Raw genomic sequence first — 19,842 nt, forward strand, 5'->3', positions numbered from 1 at the left:
GTCACCGGAGAGTGTGTGCATGTGTGCGCCTGTATTTGTGTATTTGCAGTCGGTCTGCACATGCTCAAAGTGTGTGAGTACGCAGGCAAGAGACAGTGAGAGTATGGTGTGTGCACGTGTGCCGCCTCCCTCCATCTGCAACCAAGTTTGGTGTGTGTGCAAATGTGTACACAGTGCACTGAGAATCATATTATGTAATCTTTTAGCCATATGAAAAAGCCTCCGTCAGCTCTTTGCTTTTGTGTGGTAGGTGGTTCATTCTGTGCACACAGTGCTGAGAAGAAAGATGAAGGCAGGAGTAAACGCGCACACCAAAAGAGGCATACAAACATTACGGCATAGTAAACAAAGAAAGGAAATGGTACGCAGTCGCACACAAACACACACATCTGTACACATTGTGCAGATAGAAATGCAAAGGCACATTGCGGACACACAAAACTCAAGCCTGGGAATTTGTGGTAGGTGGTAACAGAGTGTACAGTCCCCTCCATTTTCCAGAAATGTGAGGTCTCACACGGGTCACCTCTCCCATTGTGGCCACCCTGCAGGCAATAATATCCCCTTGCTGTGATCCCACTGTCCTTTCACACTTGCCAACAAACCCTGCAACCTTCATCTTGCTTGTGTATTGACACGCTGGCAATGTGGCCAAAAGTTCCCTCACTGAACATGTTGATTATTTCCAGCATGGGATGGGGTCCCCTGAGCCACTGATCTGTAAGGTGGTAGGCCATCACAAAAGCTTTAGCATTGTTAGTCTTATAGCGTGTTGCTCTGAACTCCCTACTTTATTTTATTATGAATTTACTGGATTGTGGTTCAACTTTGATTAAATACTGCCAATATTATTATTTAGCAGTGATTCTGAACAGAATTAGCTAAAATCTATAAATTAGATTAATAAAAAATTTTCTGCTATACTTTAATAAACCGATGCAAAGTAATAACCCAGCTGCGGTATTAAAGTTAAAGCACTGGAGGGATATTTATTACATTGCACCACTTATATTCTGACACACAGTTAGCTTGTGTTGCAGAGGGATTGTGCTGTATTGTACTCTGGTTTCTAATTCTGTTTGTGAAGATTAACACAATCATCCTCATCCACATAAGAACTGTCAGTAGTAGTGGCAGTAGTAGCACTTTGCTTAATACCTTAAATAAAACATAGGTAACGTTTTGAAAACAGCATATAAATAGCTGGTACCTCAAAACCTGGGCACGAAAGAGGATTTGGCCACAGCAGGCAGAGGACTGATGCACCATGACTCATCCAACTGTACTAACCTGTTCATTGCTACTCACAGCTACAACACTGTGTTCTAGTGAGCCAAAGAGATAATGTTGGCGCAAAGAGAAGCCAAGACCTTGGAGTTTAGTGGTTATTTGACTGTTGATTGCTGTTGTGCTGCACTATGTAATACTGTGGACGATATATCTGATACACTAGCAAGACTAGCACAAATAGATTGCCCAGGGGTGAGGTGATGTACTGTGACTTTTGGCACAGTTTTAGCCACTCATCTCCTAAAGGGCAAGAAAATGCAAATCACCAGTGACATAATGATTCTCCCGGCCTTCCATCTTTGAAATAGCTGAGCAAAAATGCTGCCACTGACACCATTTCATTCTCCCATTAGTTTTCTGGTATTTGAAAGGGTCTCTGCACATATCTGACACTATATATATGCATTTTAATACATGTGGAGAATGTATTATTCAACCCTCATTTACAGGTACATCAGATGTCTGAATAACTGTTGGGTGTTGTGAGATTAGTTACCTTGAATCAGCAGTTTTAAATACAACACCTGCATTATGCATGGTCTGCAGGATGCACGCAATATGCATTTGTTGAAAGTCTTCAGCAGGAGTCCAAGTATATTAAATTAAGATGAGGGAGTTTTCCGGAGTCGGCACTATATGACCAGACAAGTGCCTCTCTTTAAATCCAAAGTTCACCCATTTGAAGCTGCAAAAAGGACTGCTCCGAAACCGTTCTAAAAACAAGTTGTGACCCCGAGAATATGAGCGAAGCGGCAAAGATATATTACAGCATATTAAGTAAAGCTTTTCTATTATCTCATTTTCCCATTCCAACCTACAGGGGAGAGTGTGTTGTGCACAAAGAAACCAAGAATTCAAAGAAGCAAATCATTCCAGACAAATCCAGTGTTAAGAAATGTTTTGGGGTATAATGTGTAATCAAAGAAACCTCTCTGGCATTACCTGGCACATTTGAAAAGGAAGTAGCTTTTATCTACCCATTTTAAAGTGACAAAGACTAGAGTTACAAAGGATTTTAACACAATAACGACGTGGCAGAAATTTGAACTAGACCTTTCTGTGATAACTGGAATGCAGGTAAAAGGGGTAAAAAGGATAAATACAGAGCCAAAGAAATCTCGAAAGTGGCTGATAAATGTTAGAACTTTAGCATTTTGCTTAAGAATAACTTCTCCCTCAGCTGGGCATTTCATTTTCTTCCAGGATTGAGAAGCAGGTTCTTTAGCAATCATTCCTCGAATTCCTTAAATGGACTAGATGTGTATCTAGCTCGGTCATTAATTTAATATCACTTTGTGTGATTGTCATGGACGTTTTACCTATCTCATCTCATAGAGCCTCCATTTGTTAAATCACAAGGCATTGCTGACAGCAGTAAGCAATAGATGGGAGAGATAGAAGAGAAGGATGACTGGAATTGTAATACTGGAAGGTGCAATCATTCTGTTTGCCCCCAAAAGCCATTAAGGCTCAATTCTTCACAAGGCGATTTGAGTGAGGAAAGTAATAAATATAATGATTTCATGTTCGCCAAAAATCTCGGAGCAAGGACAGCCAGGGACTAACACCAAAACGGCTAAAGTTAAGAGGAGATAATTCGCAGGACCAGCAATGGGATTTGGCCAAAAAAAGACCTGAATTAGTGAAACAATGAGTATAGTCAGCAATGAATGAAATGAATGAGACAATTTTAGAGTTATTTTACTCAAAGCATCCATAGATGAGCTACTTTAATATTAATCCCCAGCATTTTTCCATGATATTGCCTGGTGACTGCCACAGGTCATTTCACTATGAGAGGCCAAGATTGCAACCCTGAAAGCATTTCATTGGCTTCAGGGCTTAGGAAAGCACTGAGAATATGGTATTAATAGAAAGGGACTGTCATCCATTAAAACCAAACAAGGCTGCATGTATATAATTGTACAAAGACTATTTACAGAAGACAGAATCCACATGCCACATACATAACGGAAAATTGTCCTTTGTACAAATTATTCTTCTAAATTTATTCAATTGAAATCAATCCAGGTAAAACAAAGAATACTGTGTAGATTTTAATAGAAAGGCTATTATTGGAACAGAGGACAGAATGGAAACCATAACTAATCCTTTTGAGTGAAACTAGTCTACTAAACGTAAACTTCCTCCAGACTGAACTCAAGAGACACAAACCTATTAGCTTTGCTAAAAGCCCAATTATCTTGATTCATCCACAGCGTGTTCCTGTTTAGCCAGGTGTGTGATGTGCTGACTGCTGAGAAGACACAGCTTAGATGGGAGGACAGGGAGATGTTGCTTTCTGCACACTCTTTGAAAAACTGTAAGAAATCATAGGTAAAAAGCGAGTGGGTCGGGGGTGGGGATTTCTGGTTAGCTGTCGAAATGTTTGGCTTGCAAGGCAAGCTGCTTGGCCCTTGAGAGACTGAGCCAGAGGCAACTGAAGTGAAATAATGGGACAAAAATTGCAACGTACCAATATAATCAGACATGCTTACAATGCTAGTCAGCCAATCACAGCAAATCTAAGCGCTGTAATTTGCTTTGCAGTACAAAAATGGTCCGTCTGAGCCATGTGATAATAAAACTTGTCAACGGGCCCTTGATCGAAGTGACAGTTAAGTCAGCTGGACAAGTCTGGATTTCACCCAAAAAGAAGAGAAAGCTGAAACAAGATTATGTACTTCAATCAGGCTCCACCAAGGACACGCCACGAGCTCAATGTCAAATGTCGATGCTCGTTCAAGTGCCTTGACAAGTGTCGTTGATGGACGAGTAAAATATAAGGAACAGTGGTACCGGATCCTGGGTTTATGCTTCAGAAGGCTTTTTTTTTTTCTTTTCAGAAAGGGTACAAATGATGCAGCTGCCTGACTCACTCGGACCACAGCACAGGCTTAGGAAGGAACCGTCCTGCATGATCCAAAAACTGTAAAGCAGCAAAGGGGAACAAGGGCATGACACAGGGCATCTGAGAAGACATTAATCTAGTAATTAGGAAGGGATTCAAAAATGATTAGTGAAGGAGGAGAGAAAAAAAAAGGGGAGGGGGGGGGGCAAGTGAAGAAGGTGAACATAAGGATTCAAGAAGACTGAAGAGGTTAAAAGAAAGACAGTTGTCTGTGAAGGGGGCTGAGCAGGATTGAAGGAAAGGGGCAGGCAGTCATAAAAGGAGGAGAGTCTTGTGACATGAAATATCTTTAACAGGGGTTGTCATATCCTTTTTCTCTCTCTACTCTCTCTTTTTTCCTCTTTCCTACTCTGAGACCCATCAGAGTGTGTTAATCTCCTTCAAGGTTGGGTAATTACAGCAAAAAAAAAAAAAAAATTGCTCAACAGGAAGCACACTGGTTATTATTGAAATTATTGAGGGCCGATTGTTGATTCACCTCTTCATAATTGGTCACTACAATTACTAGCAAGTTTCTTTACTCTGCCTGTTAGACATATGGCTTAATATTGACTGAAAACACACTAGCAAAAATCATTCACATTGGCGGATGGTGGAAAGCTCTGAGAAGAACCGAGAGTTTCCAGGAGGGTCAATTGATTTCACTCTCATTGCTCTGTCTTCATTTCTGAGTGTTTCATCTATTTTTGTTTCTGAATTAAAAAACACCTGTTAAATCTTTGGGGAACTTAAATAACAGCTATAGCCAATGCCTTTGCAGTCAAACTTTGCTCCTAATCCACTTTGAGGCAAACTGCTGCAATCTTGTCAAATTTATTTCTCTCAGCTGCAGCATGGGAATACGGGAACATCATATGAATAACTGCAACGAGCCCTCTCATATTACAATGACAAAATGCAGTGTTTTTGCAACAAGTCTTGTTTACAGAGATGCCTGGTAAGCAAGAATTTGTTTTTCTACCCCTCGGAGAATCCAAATATACACAAGAATGCTTTGCAAAACCAGTCAAGAGATTTAAGAAGAGGGCACGAGCACTGCTTGGCAACAACTGACTCATTGTTAAAACATGAAATAAGTTTATACAGTGTCCCGGGTCTGTCTTGTAGCTGAATAGTGTAAATGTTAGCACTGAAAGCATGACAATAGGTTCTGACAGGGCGACACGCTTTAAAGAGATTTATGTAAACAATAGCTTAGCCATAAATAACCATAATTGGGAACAGAATTAGAAATGTGCCCAGGCCTACAACGGGAGCTTGTGTGGAGAAATTGGGTTTTCTGTGAGAGGACTGTTCCTAATATTGTTCCAAGAGATGCTGATATGCAAGATCAAAAACATGCTGAGCTCTAAGAAAAGGCTCTTCTTCAAACCCTTTGGAATGCTTCATTTAGAACACAATCACTTTGTCCCACTGGTCTCATTGTAGCAAAAACTCATATTCACTTAAGTCACTCGAACTAAGCAGTTTTGGTACAGGATGCTACTGCAGGAGGCTCAATCCCCTTGCTGTCCCGGGTCCCGGCTGGACCACCAACGCAAAGTTTTCTTTAATGAGAGTGTGTGTACAAACGCACACCCTGACTGCACTTCATTACGACAAACCTTGTTTTCTTGTAGGGACTCCTGACACAGCAGTACCACTGATGTGTTCCATATCCACAGCCGTAGGGACAATAAAGAGAGGGCAATGAGGAAGAGAAGGAAGGAGATGGGAAGAAATGCAATCTACCCTACCTAGCCTCAGCCTACACACAGACAAAGACCAGCCACAACTTCAAAAGAGAAAGACAGAAAAAGAAAAAAAAAAAAAAAAAAGCCAGGCTCTCAGCTTTTTTCTCGAGATGGTCTCTACGGGTTAATTAGAGCAGCAAGTCCCACCTCATCTGCCTTCAAGTTGCATACTATGCATTCACACACACATACAACCAACTGCCCTGTGCTCCATTAACACATAAGATTCTCCACTACACACACCCACACACACACACAAACAAATCAGGCTGTGGTTGATCTGTGCACCGGTGCCTGTGGCAAACGAACATCAAACATAATCACTGTCTGTCTGGTCTACTCAGGCCCCATTCTGTCGTCTTTCCTCTCGGCCCTGTCCGCACTCAGGTTAGCTCAAGTCAAAACCTTGTGGTGAAAGTCAATCTGTCTCAATGCTGCAAAGGGGGTCGGAAACCGGTAGTGAAATTGTCATCAGAGGTGTCAGGAAAGTGCCTTCTTGCGGCAAGTTAGATTTAACATGGCAGGGCCGGTGTGCTCACATCGCCGGCAAGATTTTTCTTCTTTGTAAATGCAGACCAAAAAGGTTCACCTGCGCGGCCCTCTCTCGATCATTAGCTCTCTCTTTCACCATTTTGAGAAAAGGAAGACACAGCTGGAGAGTATCTGTGAGAAAAGAGCGAAGCCGAGAGCAAGGAAGACAAGGAGAAACACACTGACTATGAACATGATAGATTCAGAGAAGAGAAACACAGCCCCTCATGGCTCCTGCAATACATCACGTTTATATGGCAAGGAGAGGCATTTGTGTCTCCTAAAGGACCCAAATAGGTACAAGTGAGTGGAAGAGAGAATAAAAGAGAAAGAGAGGGGGAGAGAGGGTAAAAGAAATACGTTACAGAGATAGAGAGAAAGAGGACAAGGATGACAGCTGGCCGGGCACTTCATGCATCTGGCAGGGGTGACTCCTAGAGCCATAATGAAAATGCAGGGCGAGATCAGGATCAGTGTGAGAGAGGCCTCCATCCATCAAAGGACTCCCATTGAGGAGAGGAAGCTTCAATGATAATGGAAAATATGTGGCTATTCTCAACCCCAGATCGAGCATTTCCACATTATTGTAGCTTTAACTAAAAGGTTCCTTCCTGCATCCTATCAATACAATAATGCACACTTGCTGTTACTGGTCATGTCTGAATGGGGTGTCATGCTACGTATATTGATGTGTCCTCCTCTACCTTCATGCAGATGCACGCTAAAAAAGCTCAGTTTTGTATTAATGAAAACCAAAGGTCATGGCACCACCTGTCCTAATTGGCTGCCAGGCTGCTGAGGGGGGATGGGGATTTGCCTTTGACAAGGGCAGTGTGTGGAAGTTTACAAGACAGAATAGTAGAGTTGCTGTTGAGAGAAGAGTTGGGTGTTGCCAAAGGAAGCATCTGGTTGCCAATGCCTGGAAGAATGTGTTTGTGTGTTCCCTTATTGGAACAAACAGCTTTTTATGTTTTCTCCCCTCACTTCTGAAGGATCGTCATTGCTATTGACTGCGTCTTTATGAACTTATCCTTAGAAATCCTGATAATAACCAGGCTACTGTTTTCTCCGAAGGTCCTGAGAAACATGACATCTTGGCCTGTGCTGAATAATAATAATAATATGAGAGAAAAGCATTTTGAACCCTAACTTTTCCTAAATACTTGATGCCATGCTGGATATCAAAGTTTTCCTTTAGTGTATGAGAGTACGGGATGAATGTAAGTAAATAAATTCAGGTGCGACTTCCATCACTCGGAAGCTTTATGAAGACAGTTTTATGTCAGCTAGGAGTGTACTCATCACTCACAAACATAGTTTAATAGGATGTACGGTAGTTGAAGCTCTTGTAGCATCTAAATTAGACATACCTTCTCTTTCCTCAGTCGGCATGCCTCCTCTGCTGAGACCAAGGTTTTGTAGTAGGCGCTGCGCTCTGCTGTAAAGTGGACCTTAGACAGAGCATTTTCTACCAACGCCACTGACAGATTCAAACCCTCAATGTGCAGCCAGCCAATGAAGTTCCCTGCTTTGTCCATGCTCTCCACTTCAACTTCCACCTGGAACAGAGGGACAGAGGGGAGGGGAGGAAGGAGAGGAAGAAAAGTGGCCCAGTTAGTTTTCTGTATCCGAGATTAGGTTTGAGATTCCATTACAGCAATGAAGTAAAAAAGTGTGTGTGTGTGTGTTAGTGCCTGTGTTGGTTTGTGTTGTGTGTGTGTGTGTGGGTTGTTGTGTGTTGTGTCGTGTGTGTGTGTGTGGAGGGGTGGTGATCCTGTGAGAAGAAATCACTGTTCTTAAATAGAAACATCAATAGAGGCCTGTGAGCTTTATATTGATTCAGAAGGACACACAGAGATCCTATTTCATTCCTGTTTCTGTTGTGGATTTCCCAATCAGTAGTATCTGGTCTAGGTGAGCAAGGCACACATTTCTTTGAACACAAAACTTTTGTTGTGGCCTCTTATCTTACTGTACAATGAAACCAACCTGTCCTTGACATTGTCAGTAAAGCACCACTGTCAGCTTTCAATCAAAGCAACCTCTGTGTCTATTTGCAAACAATAAAACGCTACAGCATACAAATCCCAGGGCCTGCACAAAAAGGACCAGTGGCTTTAAAATGCTGTTGCGTATGCACTTCAACATTAATTAAGACTCTAAATATTGTCATCCAACTTTTTTGCAATGTAAATCACTTGCAATTAGTGACACCCAAGTTGCAATTCCCTTAAGTTAAAAAATGAGGGCACTGAAATAGCTAACCCTGCTGACAAAGTAGGAAAGATCTCACAACATTTCCCATGATGGACTATAACCAAATTCTGCCTATTCAGGCTAATTATCTATTCATTACATTTTGTTTCATAAGTGATGGACGACCGGGGAAAGAAGAGGAAAAAAAAAATTATCGATTTTTTTTTCCTACTCTAAAGCCTCAGTCAGCGAGAAAGTGAGAGGGCAGGTGTGCTGAAGAGATAGGGAGAAGTCGAGCGATTAAGACTCGGGCTGCTTAGCCCTGTAGCCACAAGGGAAATCTGAGGGGAATTAAGTTTGTAAACTGCTCTGCCTTGTTCTCAATCAAAGTAAAAAGCTTTTATTAATGAATACATAATCTGTTCTATTATTAAGCATAAAATTGACAACCTTGGAATATAGCACTGAAATAGTATGTACATTTCAAATTTCAGGATCCGGTTACCATTCTGATCAGGCCACAGCAGTATGAAAAGGTGTCCCACAATGTTGTCATGTACAAAAGTAGTTGTTTTCTATTATATAATAACCTTAATAATATTCAATGTTTTTGTCTCTAACATGTAAAAAGGTAGGACACTTATCTGCCTATCCAGGTCCTGACTGTGATATAATCTAAGTTCACTCATACTTCATCTGCTTTCTCCTACTCTCCCTTCTCTCTTCCTCTGTGCTATCTCAGATACTCACCCCATTTTATCTCTCTTTGTCTCTAAGTGCAGAAGCAGTTACATAACTAGGCTATTAGAGCACCACTGGTCCTCCGAGCACCCAAATGTCAAATGGGGAAGTGGGCGAGTGCTGAAAAAGGCTAGAATGGCTAGAACCAACATAACTATCAAAACTACCACTAAGGCAGCAAATGCATAACAAAAATAAAACAACACTGGCAACTAAAAACACTTTTAGCTGGGAAAAAATCCAATTTGGAGGAGAAATAGAAAGCACCACTTCCGGACTAAATCTGTTCCACAAGATGTTATACATTTTATGCAAAAATTAAAACAGTCTGCACAGTGAAAGCTCCAACATCAAAAACCACTATCACCTCAAAAAACAAAGGGGGAAATACAAAAATAACTCTAGCGGTCTTTGTAGAACCCAAATCATCGCAGAATAAAAATAAGTCGGAAAGCGGGAAGGGGAAATTCCACCCTCAAAAAATGTTGTGTTTAAGCAAATGTTTGTTTCCACATTGCTGATAATTGACAATCGTCCTGTAAAATCTCTCCAAGTCATTTCTGGTGCGGAAAGCCATCTTGACGTCAACGAGATATTCACTAAACTACCCCTATTCCGGTATACCAATATATTTACTGGAGGAAAATAATCCTTGAGCCCATGTAGCAACTAGATCAATGTGATGAATGTCACAACCGTGGAGAAATCACACAGTAGGACAAGTCAGATCAATCATGCTTTTATGAGGTGGCCATCCAGAGATGACAACAGAGGGAGGGAGGGCTTTATTAAAGTTAAATTACTGGCATCACAACACGTGTTCTTATACTCTTTTTATGATTATAGAAATTAGTCTGTGTTTTTCCCCAGATTATTTGAAGGGGAAACTTCATTTACCACATACTGCCAACCCTTTGGGAAGAAAATTTGCCTGCTACTGAAAATGGCACAATATGATTAGAGGGGTGGTGTGACTGCACACAGCATTAATAATAACCAATATGCTTACTGAGGGTTGTCAGTAATATACTAGAATACACACATAATTACATAACCTGATTGACAGCAAACTCAACAGGCTACAATCATACACACTAACCCGTGGAATACACAGAGTAATAAACGTGAATATCACACTTTTCGCTTTTATGACTATTATATTCAAAAATATAATGACTTTTAGCACCATTATGACAGTAATACGCAGATTGTATTAAATATTAGTAAAGTGTGCATATTAGAATTCATTTTATGTTATAGTAACAAATTAGATGCAGTAAAAACAGCCCAACTACAAGGGGACAATTCAAGTTAACCAATTAATTATTCAATAGAAAATTAATCATATCTGTTGTCATATTTATCTTTGGGAGAGTCTGATACCCAGACTGAAGCAATATATATGTGAATTATAAACCTTGGGTGACCAGGATCCTGAAAGCATCATTAAATAAAAATAAACCTGGCATTTCACCAGACGAGGAAGAGATGAAAGAGGCTAATAGAGAGGTCAAATGTAAAATTAAGGAGGACAAATTAATTCAGAAAAAGTGAGCGCAGGCCCAATTTTCCACTGGTAGAATATGATCAGCTTGGAGAGGCTTTAAATACCATGGAAGGAGTAATATTAGCGTTGGTGCAATATGTCGCACTTTATATGGAAGACGGACTGGTAACAGCTCGTATATCTCCTGAGCTATCATTGCCAACAATGAGAACTACTTCCCACACTCCAATATCAATTCTGTACTTTGCATGAATAAACAGTGCCACGTCAGAGCTCAGGAGTTCTATCTGGAGAATTTCAGAGTTTCACAAATACACACGAATGACATTTAAGTTCCTCCCCCCTTTAAAGTAAATAGCTTTGGTCACAATGTGGAGAAGACAGGGGAGGCGGAGTGGAAACTGCTTTGAGTAGAGCCCAGATGGTTCCCAGCGGAGGCCTCCTCCGAGCCAAGATGGCTCCCGCCGGAACACAAATGGACTCTGGTAATCTTATAAACGCTGGGATTGTGTCGACACAGTGGACGAAAAAAAATAAAAAATACACATACACTCAGAGCCATGCATGTGTGTGCGTCATTCTCAAGTACAAAAGACAAAGCCATTTGGTACCATTGAAGTGAAACCTGGCCCGAGGGCATGTTTTAAAACTGCAGCAGATTTAATTCACTTAGCTGTTTGAAAGTGAGCAAAAAAAAATCAAAAAGGACTGCGGTAGGTGACACGTCATGTCAGAGCCAAACCCTGCACTAAAAGAAAATGAAAGAACACAGTGGGTTGGCAATTTAAAAGTTGGCAAGCAATGGGATTTCCTTTTATCACCAAAACAAATTTTGAATACCTGGCAGGTAAAAAGCAAATAGATAAATATCCAAAGGTTAAAGAGAACAGGGTTTGTCCATTTATGTGCCCAAGCCATTTCAGAACCCACAAGGTCCAAGCTGGCACACAGGTTAGAAGCTCAATTCAAGTATTGCTTTATGCATACATTACGTGCTATGCCTTCTCTCATCGAGAGAGCAGGCTATACACATAATGCAAGGCGCAGAGGAGATGAATCTGTCAGTCAGTGCTTTCAATCACCGCTGACAGCGACTGTGCCGCTATTTAAATCTGAGTTTTACTGCGTATTCCAATTACTGAGATCAGAGTTATCGCCATAGAGATTTAAGTTTGCATGAGTCGAATTACCAGTTCTAGTCGTAAAAGTTTACAGGCAAACGCTTTGACGGTGGCAATCGTAGCATTCGTTCAGAGAGTACTCCAGACTCCAGAGCGAGAGTGAGAGCGAGAGAGAGAGAGAGAGAGAGAGAGAGAAGGCAGGTGGAGACATTTTGGCACATCTTCATTCATTCTCATTAAGCAACAAGGAGGCGGCTGCTTTTATGGCCACTGTACTCTGCCACTTAACTGGCTGCTCTCAAGTCTTTTCTTTAAAAGATATCAATAGTTTTTGAAGGAGCAAGTCAAATAATGCGGGGGATGATATTCATGTAGGTGTTGATGCCTGCTCGAGTGCACATGCATTTGAGTGTAACAGAATCAAGTGTTCATTACATTAATGAATCTGGCTGTGTGCCTGTAAATGTATAGTATGTTGGCTGATATGCCAAGGTTAGGGGAGAAGTAGCTTACTGTAAGAGTATGAGCATCAGTTTGTTTCCTTTGTCATACTATCTGCTCATCTCCATCACACTAACTCGGAGAAAACAAATAAGACGGACAGAAAGAAAGTCAGAAAAGGGAAAAAAGAAAGAAAGACTTGAGTCACTCCCACCTATAGCCCATTGCTCATCCAGCAGAATAAGCCATTTATCAAACTGAGCCTTGGAGAAGATTGAAGGAGTGATGTGGAGGTGTGTGCGGTGTGTGTGTGTGTGTGTGTGTGTGTGTGTGGTGTGCTCCTTTGTGTGCTTTGGCTGAGATCAAATCTCTTCTAAGCAATGAGTGATCCTAAGCCCTAGGTTGAGGTGCAAACTAGGGAGAAAGGGAGAAAATGGGGAGAGCAATCAGATAATCTCTTTACCTTAATTCATATTCCTAACCTTCCCTATTCACTTCAAAAAATAATCAAAATCAATGGACATTTAATTCAGAGCCATGAATGCTACATGAAAAGGACTGTGTGTCCCATATGAAAAGGAGCGTTTGTCCACATGTGGATTTAAGTAGAAAAAAAGCTGAGCGTTGACAGGTCAGCCTCGCTGCTCTAAGCCCAGTCTTGCGTGAAAAATTCCATTTGGGGGTATGAACAGCCCCATCAAACAGAAGTCCATCATCTCTCAATATTGCCCCTCATGCTGGCTTATATGGATCATTTTTTCTAAGTGGACACACACAGTTCCTTCAAATGATACATTTGTACCCCCGAGCAAGACAAACGTCCATAACTTTGATCAGATTTCAACCAAAAATCAATATTGTGTGAAGGTTTCCCAGTGGGCCAAGATAATTAATCAAACCTAAATTGAAAACTTAATCAAACTGTCCAGGACGACAATAAGCGGACACCTACTACAACTAGGTAATAAATACACTATTAGTGTGACAGAGTTGCTACAAGCCATGACAGCTATGTGAAAGTGAATTTGCCCGTCTCCGCAAGCTGTTGAAAGAAAATGTGCAGTCGTGGGCCACATGCACCCTCTAAAAATCTTACCACAGCCCATTATCAATAGTGCATCCATTACTAAGGTCCATAAACTGCTGTTAATGGAACACAGTATAGCACAGCATGGCCAGGAGACAAGGGCATATGCTAAATCCATCAAAACAAACATTAGCTATTTGATTATTGTAAGAGGCACTTTTTCAGCTGACGTCCTAGTGATAAAGAGACCTAACTAACAGAACACCCCTCTTTCTTAAGTACTACACTTGTTTAGTACCTATCTCACCTCCCTCACAAGAGAGATGCCTGGGTTTAAAATGACTAAATGTGTTAGCATGTCACTATGGTCGAATCGAGAGGGGAAAAGGCCAGTCGGTTCCGGTAGAAATCTATAAATATAGATCACCTTAAAAAAAGAGAAAGCGAGAGAGAGCGAGACAGAGAAGAATAAATGAATGAATTAAACAAACTGCTATTGATCACTTAATGGCATAGATCAGACAGGGATGTAAATAGTGTGTTAATGGGGCCTGAAATTTAAAAAAAAAAAACAGTCTTCACATTGGGAGAATAGCTGCAGCCAGTATTAAAGAGAGGTGAGCCAGCAAATTGATGACTTGTCTAGTCCCTACTACAAAAAACAAACAGCCACAGAGGGTAAAACAGGTCACCAGTCATCGAACTGTGGGCAGTGAAAATGATCCCGTTTTTATTGACATCAGCTGAATTAGCAATAATGACCTATTTTTTTTTTTTAAACACATAAAAACAAAAATAAAAAAAGTGAGACATCTTCAGGGTAACAAATACTGCTGTAAGACACTGGGTGAGCTCAGAAGAAAAGCTCAGAAAAAAAAAAAGACAGTAGTCACGTCAGGAACAAAATAACATTCTCTCAATCAGATAAACACTGCAGAGAATGTCTGCTGGCATTTAATTTTTTGGCTAGCAATGGCATTTTTGTTTATCATCATGTCCACACGAAACACATTTTAAAACCCTGCGGGAGATACACCCAAAATTTCAGAAACACCAAACAGTGGGACTTTTAGAATGGAAAAGGTTGGATGAGGTGAAGATTCCCTGTATGCTGTACTAAGCCGGTAGGATACCTGAGTGTGTGAGTTATTGACTGTCCCCACTTTGGCGCGCTAGCAGTACAGCTAAGCTCTAGGCCAAGGGCCAAACCTCTGGCACCAACCAATTCCAAACTAGGTTGGTTCATTAACTATCGGATCACGGGGTCAGGACAGACAGCTATTTGTCAGACATTGATTGAGTTAAGCCTGGGAGGGGGAGGTTGTGAAATATGCTGGAAAAACCATCCTGATTTATATCGAAGCAAATGTTTCTCAACATCCTGAAAATGTTGGATAAAAAAAATAAGGGGAGTAGACCTGAAAGGGCTGCTCTGAACCAGAGCTTTAAATAACTTTACTTGAAGTCCCCCTATTTAGTATTTATGAGTATACAAGATGTAGTTTGTAGATGGTTTATAACTCTTTAAAAGTGTCCTTACATCAGCTTACAACATTATGAAGTGTTTATTAATGTACAGTATTTTCAGAAATGATAACTATATTTTATAGAACTTTGTTTTACTTCATTGTCATTTTTAACCATTTGTACAGCAGCCTCCATTTAAGGAGTTGTTAAAGTTGTTGACAAATGAATTAATAAACACTCTGCTTAAAACTACATGTATTATAAACCATTTATTAGATATTTATGGTGTGAGGTGAGGATTGGTCTCACCTCAGCAGGATATTGCTGTCCACAGTGCTCACTGCAGAGCTGAAGTGTGTCTCAATCTCACCGTCTAAACAATTTAGTGGCAGAAGGACAGTTTTGGGACCCACACTGCTACTTTCTCACGTGCCCACAGTCTACAGTTATAGCAGCAGGTGCATTGTGGAAAACAAATATTTTTTGGCACTAGGGCGAATTAACTATAGTACCCTCCGGTCTTGTAGATTTGAGTTCTTTATACTGGCCTGTCCACATTTTTCTGGAGCAAACAGCTCATCTCTTTTAAGTGCGAAGAGAAGCAGTTGAACTTGGATCGCCAGGTTCTGCCATCAAAAATGATTTCTTATGACCTCTCCACCAGCTTCTACACTTATGCTACTAGTTTGGCTGTTACACAAGAGCGTCGTTTTTTTGGGAGAAAAACATCAACATCCTGAAGGAATAAAACACACAACTTGTGTTGACCAATTTCAGCTTGGTGTTACCAACATTGTAAAAAACACCATGCACACTGGACAGGAATGTGTTTGTGCGGGTGCCTATGTGTGTATAGACTCTCCCAGGGTGATCAATGTGACTCAGGGGGTCCCATGCATCACTGTCAGTGGCAGGCTGCTGTCTGTCGGTAGAAGGGTGGGGAAAAGTCAAACGGCTTCTCTAATGGCCAGGGCCATTAACGGTCAGGCAAACAAGCATGATCCCCACCATTAAACCTGCCTGATGCCCATTAATGAGTTTTTCTTTTATCAATAGATAATTGATGTTTGCCCTGCATCACTGTTCTGACAAAACAGGTGAATAAAGGAAATGGTGGAGAGGGTTAAGGGAGAGAGATGGAGAAGCGGGCAAGAGCAGGCTGAATGCGTTGGATATGCTTCCACTTAAGGCAGGTGGGAGACAAAATTATTTGGCATTGTTATCTGCTAGTCTTTTTCAATCTGTTAAAATACCCTGGCATGACTTGCCTTTCAAGCGCAGATCAAACTATGTTCGTTCGATGCGTCACAGGAGGATTGTTGAAAAAACGGTAACAATAAAAACTGATACAATAACTCTGCTGGTATTTTAACTTGTGGTCCTCCTCAGTAAAGAGTTGAGATGTTGACACAGGGTACATAAGACCATCTCCAACGCACACAAAAGACAGACTATTTGCTACAGCCAGTACATTGATGATTCGCATGGTGATCCCTTTGTAGTTTATTTAGAGACAATTTTCATGCCGTTTTGCTTTCATAACATAGAAAGCCAAAGAAGTTGGCCAGATTTGATGCGTTTTTGCATAGCTAAAAACATTGGGGGGCTTTTAAGGATGATTTATCTATGATGTTTTATTAATATATCTGAATTAAAGTATATAATTATAAACTTTGTCAAACCTTGCATTCATTTCACAGACAATGTACACTGTCCTATAGACCTTGCATCATCCATTAGATTCTAATTGTATACAGGATTTATCCTTTGATCAGCAAACTCAAGAGTCAGTTGTCTACTTTGACAACTAAAATATTGTTCAATCACTGCTCAGTGATCCCTCTAATTTTGGGGGCCATCATCTGTCTTAACTCATAGAAGAAAGAAGAAAGAAATTATTCAAGCTATAATTGTGCAGTCCATGAAGTCTACAGTCTAAGCTGCTGTCAGCATTGAGGAAAAGCATAAGTGAAACAGTTAAACACAAGGAGGACCGACTTTCCAAGGAGAACATTGAAAGACTTATGAAGCCTTCACAGAAAATGAGTTAGAGCAAAGATGGAGAGAGAGAAAAGGCAGAGGTCAATAGTGAGTCGATCAGAGCAGGAGTCCCTATTGTCCTCTACAAATGACCTATAGTAGACAACCAAACTAAAGCAATAAATTATGGAGAGCTCTCCATTTGGGGGGGAAGGGGGAGGGTGTCAAGACTGCATTAGGCATATTAACTGGGGTATTGTCGAAAAATGCATCTCTTTGCAAGTGACATACAAACTGAAGAACTGCATCCTTTTATTATCTGGTAGCCGTTTGCTGAGAGGTATGGAGAGTGGGAGAACAAGCCATTAAAGTCAATGAGCTCTTGAATTTAACCATTATACTCCAAGATTAAAGCTTGCAACATTTTCAGCATGTATCAGACAGTTAATTCCCATTAAAAAGAAAACATGCACAAGGTCATGCTGAATCGTGAAAAAAGAAATTGACTCTGGTCGGAACCTTCAGGCTTTTGTGATGCTCACTGACCTTCGTGATCTTACTTTTCTGTCATTCCCCCCCCCCCCAAAGCCACAATATGTACAACAATCGGCCACCATAGGGGTTTGACAAGTCCCAACACAATGAAAGGGTCAGTGACATCGAGTAATGCAAGACCTGTGGTGATGTAATGACCGACTTTAACATCTGCCCAAATGGATCAATAGTGTTGTGAGGAAGCTTGATCCTTCCACCAACACATTGTGCATTGCGAAGGCCTCCCATTTGAATCCATCACCCCGAAAGACCTGTGATCTCCCATTAAATCAAGACTATACATGTATGGGATAGGAAGATTTGATGGGAGAAGGGGTACAAAGTAGATATCATAAAACCTACTGTATCTGGGAAGGTTTGTAGTCAAATATGAACAACTGCAAGAGTCAGCAAACCTAATCATGCTTAACCTGTAGTTAAATTAGTTTATAGATCCTTTGCTATCCCGATGAAAGAATAGCACAGCCTCCACACAGCATACGAGGTAGCTGAGCAAAATCAAGGCCCTGCATTGGGCCTTAATAGCCTGGTTATTAAAATCAATAGCAGCAATAACTACAATCCATCTCATTTTTTAAAAAGAGGGCGACATGGCATGCCGGTCGATGAATATTGAGCTACATTTGTAATATTACTAATATCATATAATTCCCCTTAACTGGGTGGTGTGAAGGAGCAGGTGGGAAAACACAAATTGAACTGGGCCGTAAGTTATTGAATGGCTGTTAAAAAGAAATGTCACACAGCTCTCTGAAAGTTATTACTTTGGAACTGTTTTCATTTTTTGTCAACACAACCTTGCAACTACAGATCTGAATGGAGACCAAAATTAATTGCAGCTCTGGATATGTTGGAATGACACCGTAATTATATTTTTAAGCATTTTTCCCTTGGTTCTCAGAGGTACATTGTGTTCTGGGTTGAGACACCCAGCTTCTCAAGGCCCTAGGGTATTGGAGAGCAATGAGAGGTAAGAGTCCAAATCTTCAAATCGCTGCCTGAAGCAGTGAATGCTCGATGGGACTAGTCAAGCCACATTGAGCACATTCAGGGGTGGTCAAAATGATTGGAGAGGGCATTAAGCCACATTACCTCACAAAATGACAGCACGCTTTCCCGCATATCCATTTAAACATTTACCTTGGAGTACATAACCAATAAAGCCTGGCCATTATTTTGCAATCACTGAGCAGTACATCTGCAACAAAAACATGGACAAAGAGGAAATAACAATGAAATGTTTTTACTGGTGAAAAGGAGAGCACAAGTCATGCTAAAGTTAAATGTGAAAACAGTTGTTATTTTGTTCAAATGGCTACTATCGTACACAGTATAGTGTGGGGAGCTAATCTTCAGGTGACCATATTACCATCATTAATATCATTTATTGAAATGTATTCATTTAAACCATTAATTGTGTATTTTTCTCGTTTCTAAGTGCAAAAGAATGGTGGGCATGTCTCACTGATGGATTCAGCAAACAAGTCACAGTGGGACTGAGATATTCGTCTCGCTTTACTACTGTACAAAAAGTGGGTGTTTCCTTTTAAATACGGTTACCAAAGGATACAGGCAGCCATAGTGATGCAAAGAAAATCCGAAAATCATAGAAAGGGCAACTTGCCTGTGATTATTAGCATAATAGTTTACGAGGTGGAGGACTCATTAACAACAAAAATAATCCCGTTTACTATTCCCATTCAAATGAATTTGTTATGACCGTTTAGGTAGCAACTCATTTAAAAATGGAAGACTGCAGTGATATCCACCACAAGGCCAGCTATCTCTCCACTCATGCTCCACTTTCTACAGCTATATGAATCAATTTAAGATTTCATAATGGAATTTTAAATATTAATGATTCTGTGGCTGCAATGACCAAACTACAGCAGTGCGCCGTAGATAGTTCTCTGTAGGGAAAACAGTGCGGTTACATGACTCCTTACTGGACATTGCACTGCGCTGACAGCTGTAGCTGATGAGGGCATTAAAGAACCCTTAGGGAGAGGAGTTGGACAAAACCCAGCTGGAGTCTCGTCAAAGACAGGAGAATGAAGAGTAAGGGCTGATTGACAACATCGGAAACTGGATTATACTAAAACAATTTAGATTTTTTTTTCTTCCATTCAAAAGGAAAATGCTCCCAAGGGAGGAATTGGGAAAAACGTAGACAGACAGGAATTGTGATGGGGCTCAATACATTATTCACTACTGGCTTACTACTTGAATTTCCACTTAGTTCAAAGGTATTTAATATCACATATGAGCATTCTGTCTATGGAAAAATAAATGGGAAAAAAAAAACTAAAAAAAAAAAAAACTAAAAAAAAAACCTTGCATAA

General features: G+C 40.6%; 1 protein-coding gene across 1 annotated transcript in view; it reads right to left on the bottom strand.

Moving 5' to 3' along the window:
- Positions 1–6,690: 6,690 nt before the first annotated feature.
- snd1 (staphylococcal nuclease and tudor domain containing 1) overlaps positions 6,691–19,842 on the bottom strand; it is a 101,033-nt gene continuing 87,881 nt past the window's right edge. The window contains exons 17-18 of the mRNA XM_035680780.1: positions 7,836–8,024; positions 6,691–6,699 (exon numbers count right to left, since the gene is read on the bottom strand). Coding sequence (XP_035536673.1) covers positions 6,691–6,699; positions 7,836–8,024 — 198 coding nt within the window. The remainder of the gene's footprint in view (positions 6,700–7,835; positions 8,025–19,842) is intronic.

This window comes from Morone saxatilis, unplaced genomic scaffold (assembly GCF_004916995.1).
Source record: "Morone saxatilis isolate NCDOM2014 unplaced genomic scaffold, NCSU_SB_2.0 Contig10, whole genome shotgun sequence".
NCBI classification, from domain to species: Eukaryota; Metazoa; Chordata; class Actinopteri; family Moronidae; genus Morone; species Morone saxatilis.